This window comes from Salarias fasciatus, chromosome 23 (genome assembly GCF_902148845.1).
Source record: "Salarias fasciatus chromosome 23, fSalaFa1.1, whole genome shotgun sequence".
Lineage (NCBI taxonomy): Eukaryota > Metazoa > Chordata > Actinopteri > Blenniiformes > Blenniidae > Salarias > Salarias fasciatus.
This window is the reverse complement of record NC_043766.1, coordinates 8,084,472-8,092,984: the sequence shown is the minus strand read 5'-3', so window position 1 is coordinate 8,092,984 and position 8,513 is coordinate 8,084,472. Positions and strand designations below refer to the sequence as shown.

The following is an 8,513-nucleotide window of genomic DNA, read 5'->3' as shown; positions in this document are numbered from 1 at the left end:
GACAGATGTGTTGATGGCCAAAATTGGGACGCACACGTTGACATTTTCTCTCTATATCTCTCCATGTGGTAAATATACACAATTCAACTGAATCCAAATAAGCAATTAAGCACAAAATGGCTGTTTGACAGGTAAACTTCAAATAGTAATTTCAGAGAAATCAAGCCTTTTGAACTGTCTTTCTTTGTCCACCAGGGGGAGACCAAAGAGCAGGATAGAAAACGAGACGGAGCATTCATCTAGTTAAGGTGTTTATCTTGTGCATTTTTCCCCTGCAGGTAAATAAAAATAAAGACAAAAAAATAGACAAAAGAACACTCAGGTAGACGTTGGTATAACCAGGATATGAAAGAGCATTTTAATCAATGTACATTAAAGTGATACACTTTTAAAATCATTGAAGACAACTAAACAGAATAAGCTAAGGGCTGAAGAAGGTTCATGATGTAAAACAAAACCCTGAAGGTTGATAGTGGGTTACCTCAGTCATTAATGCAAGTAATTATTTTCTCACAACTAATAGCAGTAAAAATAGGTGTCTGTGATACACAGCTGTTGTGGCTTTTTTTTTTTTTTTTTTTTTTTTTTGACATAGGGATTCAAAAATCTCTGTAAAGAATACATCTTGAAGAAAAAAAAAAAAGATTCAAAATGACAAATGCTCATATTGCTTATTTTATGGCAGCTTAAAAATACCCTGTCAGGGTGCTGAATTGAATGGACAAATTCCCTTCCTTCTGTGAATAATTTCAACAGTGTGTCTTCATTTTTCATCCGTGACAATCTGAGCATGACACCAAATAATAGTTGTGACTGTAAAGCTTCAAACTAGAGACAAAGATCCTACATATCCTCATAACCTTGTGAAAAAATGAATTTTCCAATTTTTTTTAACATTAATACTGTGTTCAGACCCTCCCTATAACCTTTAAACATTTTTTTTTTTACTTTGAATAAAAAAAAGGTACCCAAGTTTTTACATGAATTTGCTGAATCATTTTTACAAAATATGACATTGTCATGCTAAGTAGTAGGTAACAATGGCAGTGCTGTTATGGCACTGTTATATTCACCACCACTTTTTTTTTTTTTTTTTAACACAGTGGTCATCCGATTGAGTACAAGGCTTTGAGAAATGTTGTGGTGAAACAAATTTCTGATCATTTGTACCGAATTCCTGAAATTGACAGAAATAAAATTTGAACTCTGATAAATTTCACTTACAGTTAAGTGCATTTGTACCTATCATTTTGTATCATTATCTTCTTGCCTGATGACACAGGAAAATAAACAGTATGAAAGAAATGCCTGTCCAATCAACGGAGCACACACTCGTAGAGCATTGAAATGGTTTACACCCTCCCATCAAAAAAGAAAGAAAAATAAACAAGCAAATAATGCTCAACAATGGTTCAAACACTAGACATCACAATCACCTACCATAATTGCAAAGGTGAATTCATAAACATTTTGTCAGATCTGAATCTTATTTCTGGTATTGTTTCGTGTAACCAGAGCAAAAAGTGAATAATAGGTGTCGAGGCATACAGACTGCGAAACTAAAGAGTCATTAAAGCTGATTAATCTTTGCACAGTTCTGACAGAATGAAAATCGAATTCAGTAAGAAAAGAAAAGTTCATTCTTACAAAAATCACCCAAACTTTAACCAACCAAAAGCCTTGGTTGGCTTTGTGCTTTAGATTTTAGTGGTTTGTTCCCATTTCGCCGTTCTTCAGTTGCCAGTCCTGCAACAGAATCTACTGTCTGATGTCTGCTGGTCTGAGCTGTCGCTCACCCTCTGCCAAGAAGATCTGCATGGCACGGTAAAGCAGATGGATGCCGAGCTCCCGTTTCCTCTTCGACTGCCAGTTGGACACAACGCCATAGAAATCCCCCCGTTTCTGATTGGTGAGCATCTTCAGCCCTGGAACAATTGCAGAATGGAGCTGGTTAGTGGCAAGGCAAAACTGTGCAACCAACTGTTTCAAGTTAAGCTACAATTAAATTTATACACGCTCTTCATGAGTCTTTATGAGTATTGATATTTGACGGGGTGATATAAGACGCTGACAGAAAGCAGATGGGAATTATTACTTCGTCCTGTGGATGAGATTAATGTTCATTACAGGGATGAGTTTCACCCTGCTGGTGCTCACCGATAGCCTCCACCATGCAGGCCTCTCTTGTGTAAGCCTCCACTGGAATGACGTTCTGGAAACAGTGAAGAGAGATGACTCCTTGCCCTGTGCTCCACACCTGAAGAATGTGCTGCACTTTAGGGCACAGTCTCTGTAGAAGAGGGGAAAAAAAGGATTAGTATTCTTACTGAAGTTCCCAATCTGAAACAATCTTTATTTTAATTTGAGATTGATCAGTGAATGCTGCCTTACTTTGGCACTTTTGTCCCCTTTATAGTACTCCAGAGCTTCATATAGGTGACTGTAAGGGCGGGAACGCTTTCCTTTGCCAACATAGAATATAGCACTGATGAAAGTCTGGAAACACTCCTGAGGAGTCATGGTGTGACTCCGGAAAGGGAGGTTCTTTGTCACCCTGACAGGAAAGATAAAACATTTAATTAGTTAAAATACACTTATTCAAAGAGATTTTTTTTTTTTATATTATTTTATTTTACAAGACAGTTTTCTTGAAGACCATTCTCAAAGAAGATGTGGAAGGTACCATCAAATTAAATTCAACAGGTTGGTTAAATAGTTAACCCATTCATAACCCAACAGAGAAAGACACAAAAACTTGTCACACCGCAAACTTAAAATCTCACTGAATCTGTATATTTTTTACATGTTGAACAAATGTTGCAAGAAGGGAAGACAACCTCCCAGTAATGCCTGGGTAAATTGTATTGCATAATCAATGTTTCACATGAAAATTGTTACAATTTTAACTGCTAATGTTTCTATTAGCAATTACAAAAATAAAGTGTTAGAAAGAGCACCTTGGGTCGAGTAACAGGTAATTAAAGCTGGACTTGATTATGCCTTCCCTCCACTTCCTGTTCTGATCCGGTTGATCAAACTGCAGGCACAGAGATTGCTCATCAGACTGGCAGTTGGGCAGCTTGAAGGTACGAAGAGCCAGGCACAATTCAGGGCTGTAACCTAAATCTACAAAACAAATAAAACCACAAATTACAGATTGCACACTGCTGATGATTTAGCAGACTGCAACATGTCACTATTGCATATTCAGCTGTTCAAGACAATCAGAAAAAAGCATCTTAAAACTGTGTTGTGAGCTTGAGCATCAAATAAATTTAGTTCTCTTCATGGAAGCGATTTGCCTCTCAGCTAAGACATCAACTTTATATTTATTTAAAAAGCTTGTTACTTTTACTGTTACTTTCCAAAAATAATAATTTGGTTTATTATCTCCACACAGATACACTCACAGTATATAGCTAGAGTGTCACACAATCCAGAACTCCTGACATAATGTAACCACCGCCCAGGCGAGGAATGAACAACTTTGAATCAAAGGCAGAACTCTCACCTGTGTGTGCCTGGTCCAACTGCTTCTTGGGATGCTGAGAGTGGAGGCTTGACTCCGCTAACAGACAACAGAGCCTCCGCATGTACGTGGGTCTCGTTCGGCTGCTGATGGGACCTGGACTCTCCCCCAGCTCCACCAGTTTTCGTCTGAGCTCTTTATCCGTGAGCCCTCTGGTCTGAGCCAAAATGGGTTCCTGGCATTTACTGCTTTCCTCCACTCCGCTCTGTACCATGTGGGGTTTCTGGTTCTCCTTTCCTTTACTGTTCTTTGTGTCAGGCTGTAAGGAACGCCAGTCATACAGAATGGTCTCTTCACTGCTGGTAGTACTCATGCTGGAGCTGAGAGAGGTGTCTGTTGTAGGGGGGACGTGAGTCTCAATCAGTCTGTGACCCTGTTCAGTATCTGTGTAGAGGTACTCCACTGGTTCTTCTACATCGTGAATGAGTGGGCGTCCTCCAGGCGTGTAAGACAAGTTAGCCAGGTGCTGTGGCCGCTGAGGGACTGGCAACCTACTCATGCTGTACCTCGGAGTGCATCCAGTTCCTGGGGTGTACGGGAGATCGGAGTCTTCCTGAGACCTTCTGGGGGAAAAATAGCTGGAGCTGGATGAAGATGGCGCCGAGTCTGACTGAGAGCTACAGTCGTCTGTGATATAGGCATCTTCAGGTTGTAGGTTGTCTTGTCTGTCGTTAGGGTCATTGATGATATTTCCCTTTGTCCTTTTCTCGTCTGCACTTGTCAGATCATCAGTCAGAAACTCGTTTTCCTCAGGTAACTCCCGGCGCTTCCCTTGGATTGCAAGAATAATCTCTGCAAGGTTTCTTTCATAAGTATCAATAGAATTATCTTGTTTTTTTTCAAGTACAATTGTGTCACACAAAGTCTGTGTGTCAGCAGCAGAGTCTGTTCTGCTCTTGGGGAGGATGAATGTATCAGCCTGGCTATTACTAAGACTAGAGTCAGCATCAAGTGAGCAGGACTGCGTCTCTGGGAAACCTTCAGATGAAGGGTCTCCAGCGGTGCCGCTGGCTGAATGAGGCGCTGGATGTGGTGAGCTATAAATGTCGGCCCTGCTCTGAGACCGAGGAGTCTGGCGACACGTGCGAGCTGGCACAGGCAGGGTTTCTTCAAAAAGAGAAGATGTTAAAAGTCTCTCTTGAGTTCTGTTCGACGCCATAGAGCAGCGACTCAGCCTCGAGCGTGTTCTGCCTGTCACAAAAGGACTGGGTGTGAATGGAAGACTAAAGTTTTCTTCTGGTGCTTGAAATGTATCAGACCTGGCATCTGCTGCTGGCAGATCTACTCCTTTATTTGAAGTGCCAGGAAAAGAAAAATTACAATCCCCCAATTCATCAGTGCCTCGGTGTTGGTCTTGAGATGGGATCAGTTTGCCAGGTATACCAGGTAAAGGCTCTACACTGGCAGGTCGTGAAATTATCTTAGGTTTTGCTTGAAGAGGTGATTGAGTCGGCCCATGTCTTGTCCATTCAGACTCAATTGAAATTTGAGTGTTTTTATCAGATTCGGTGCCAGCTGAGTTCTTCTCTCCCGCAGGGAGTGATACTTTTCCGTGATGCCCCGGAGCATCCAAAGCGCTGGCGTAATGATCGCTCTCACAGCTACTATACTGACTGCTACCAGTGCCACTGCCACTGCTGCCAACAGGGGACCGAGCTTGTTTTGGTGTGTTCACCTGTGTCTCTTTCATATTTTCTCCCCGCTGTTCATCGTCATCAAAATCATCTTCAAAAGTGAGGCAACTCATCACTGTTTTTTCTAGGTCCACTTCTGTGCTCTCACAGTTTTCCCTAGAGAAAACATAAACATGATCCGGAGATGTGACGTCGAGGCCCTGCTGGGGTAAAATAGTGGCCATACGCTCTGAATCCAAGAAATCAGAGTACTCAGAGATGTCAAAAGGTAGAGTGCTGGGGCACTGGCTACCATCAGCAACTGGATGGTATTTTGGAGATTCTGGACTGAAAACTGGAAAGTATTCATCTACATCTCTGAAACTCACACTTTTCCGACTTGTGGAGTGAAATGCTGGAAGAGGGTCTCTTCTTGAACAAGAGATGTCCTCAGTTGTAGCGGCGCATTCATTTTTCTTTGATATGAGTATGCCATCATCTGCACGTGTATCAGTCCGTTTTGTAAGCGACACTCCAGCTGCGAATCCCACCGCAGACATACGAGTGCTGGAAAGTATAGAGTGATTGGAGTGTCGATTATATGATGCTTCTCTGCAGCTTGGCTGCCCATTAATGGCAGACAGATTAAAAAATGAAGATCGCCTCGTGCTGCTCATTGGGGCTTCACCAAACTCACTTATTCTAGATGAGTGGAAACTAAAGTTACAGTCCGATTCAGGGTAACTGGATGTGTCAGTGTGGTCTGACAAGACAGCTGTGGGGAAGGAAAAGCGGGGTTTATAAATCAATACAGTTCAAATAAAGGTGGCATCAGAAAATCAATGTTTCCAGAATACAAACTGTAATGTTTCTGATGTAAGCTTTTAAACAGCCAGATTTCTCCAAGGAAAATATAAATGACAATATAGAAGTGAAATAGGTACTGATGGCAGATGCTGTCGAAGGCTTTCCTTCTTTTGGTTCTGAACCTTGTTCCACACACATACATTACATAAAACCAGTGACTTTTCATGTTAAATTGTGCTTGATAAAATATGCACAATTGAATGCAAAACATTTCCTGCGAATTGACAAATACACAAAAAAAATGTTATTAGTGAGGATTTTCAAATTATGTCCTACAGAACAAAGTATTCCAAAATAGCAACTTACAGTATTGGAACTGAGGCAAGTCCTCGTCTTCTGGGTCCACTGGACTTTTTTGGTACTCCTGAAGAAGATGAGCACATTTTCGATTTTCCTGTTGCTCTGCCAGCTGGCTTGGTGTGTTACCGTCCTGCATGTACGAACAAAACAACAGCATCAAGCAAAAAGAAAATCACATTCAGTTTCATTTTAATTACTAAAAAATGTATTCTATCAGTATGGAATTTAATTTAGCTCAACATGAGAAGACTAAAATAATGTTTAATTTTTCATTGTGAAATGACTCTTCATAAGCAAACAAAACTAGGTGATAGCGAGTGAAGATAATAGAAATTGTTACATTATCGTGAATATTTGGATTTCCTCCATTTAGCAATAGTAGCTTGAGATTTTGATAACATCCCCACAGTGCAGCCACATGAAGAGGAGTCAGACCCTCTGCTGACCTGAGAAGGAAATTCACAAAAATGTTGTGATCAAAAGTGCCTGAATAAAAACTTAGCCAATGAATGGATGACATCTACATTTTGCAAACGATAAAGTTGAAAACAAAATACTTTTATACACACAAATATGTTTAAATTTGATTTCAAAGGAATTTCCTGTGTCAGTAGGTGTACCTGATATTGGGGTCCGCTCCATGTTGCAGCATTATTTTCAAGCAGCGTATGTTCTTCTCAGTTTCTTTGCCCACTGCCAAATGGATGGCAGCCACCCCTTTGCTACTAACCAGGTCAGGCCTGGCTCCTTGAGAAAGAAGTAGCTGCACAGATCTATCAAGACAATGATAAATCTGTTACATTCTGGCACAAGAAGAAACACTGGCCTTCAAAGGAGGCCATGACTGTCAGCACAGAAGTACAGCTGAAGACTAAGTTGACACAACCATTTGTATATGCTCACCAAGGATTAATTATCTGAATTACTGACGGATCAGTACTTGCTGTACAGTAACAGAACAGTATTGTGCAATTAATTCTTCAAGGGTGGGTGCACATTATACCACGACTACTGTCATACTGCTTTAACAAGTTCTGTTCATGAGACATACAAAGCAGTGATATTTTTGATTGGAGAAGATACAGTTTCAAGCTCTTCATCAGTGACATTTTTATTTCACTAAATGTTTTGAATTCCATTTTAATCTTTCAACAGTGAAAGGTAAACACACAGTAAAAACTATGTACTGTGCCCAGAAAAAAAGTTTAAGCAGTAGAATGTGTTTAGGTTTTAGCATCGTTGAGAGTTTTAGAACCATGATTCTTCTCTGCTAGGCCTCATGTGCCCATGAGGTTGTTCAACTCCCAGGTCTGCTGTGTAAAGCTCTTTTAGCTAACATTTATCTCCTCAATGTTTTTATGCGTGTGGGAGAAACATCAATACCAGATGGAGGCATGCTACAGATTATTACATAACTCTGCAGTTTTTTGGGGTTTTTTTTACTATATGACAACTATTAGTGCTACTGACACAAAAGTGTCGACACTGGATCCACTCTCAATAGAAAAAAAATGAAATACACAAAGGAAATAATAAAAGACTAATAGTTTTTAAGTAATAAAAATAAATGACTAAGAGAACTGAACAATAACATCGAATTTTTGGTTGTCTTTTATCAGCAACCTTTTTTCCAGATATTCACAAAAGAATGAAAAAAAGAAAAGAAATAATGTACATCAAGCGGGAAAATCCGAGATCTTCTGTGACCATATACACATAGATATTACTTAGAAATATTGTACGATTAATCTCACAAAAGGGAGAATGCCTATTGTGTCCTGTCGTCCGCTGAGCTACCGGGGGGCATGTCAGGACAAAAACATAGAGGAACTGGGTTAAAACCTCACCTGGGTTCTCCATCCGTCACCGCTTTGCACAGCTCACTTTCCAGCCTATTCCAGGTTCGATGCATTGTCGAGGATTGTTTTATGAATTTTCTAAATCTCAATCGACCATCTCACCAGAATTAGCGTAGCTGGCCAGTCTGGATCGTCTTGAGAAATTAGCATACGGAGCTAACAGCGACTAAAAACAAAGCTCTAAAATACACTATCTTGTAGACGATTCACTACGTTACTTCATAAACAGTAAGTACTTGTTCTTGACTCTAATTCCGCAGTGTCAATACTTTAAAGATTAACACATTTCTTTCTCGGAGCGCATTTACGTCTCCATTGTTTATCGGATTAAACTTCCCTCCAAGG

General features: G+C 40.3%; 1 protein-coding gene across 1 annotated transcript; it reads right to left on the bottom strand.

The window, feature by feature from the left end:
• Positions 1-361: 361 nt before the first annotated feature.
• Positions 362-8,298, bottom strand: LOC115381737 (uncharacterized). Its single transcript, XM_030083323.1, has 9 exons — positions 8,157-8,298; positions 6,930-7,082; positions 6,650-6,755; positions 6,316-6,439; positions 3,512-5,917; positions 2,958-3,126; positions 2,392-2,554; positions 2,158-2,290; positions 362-1,925 (listed from the first exon to the last, which is right to left on the bottom strand). The coding sequence occupies exons 1-9, from the start codon at positions 8,219-8,221 to the stop codon at positions 1,759-1,761; spliced, it is 3,486 nt and encodes a 1,161-aa protein (XP_029939183.1). The 5' UTR covers positions 8,222-8,298; the 3' UTR covers positions 362-1,758.
• Between the last annotated feature and the right edge of the window lie 215 nt (positions 8,299-8,513).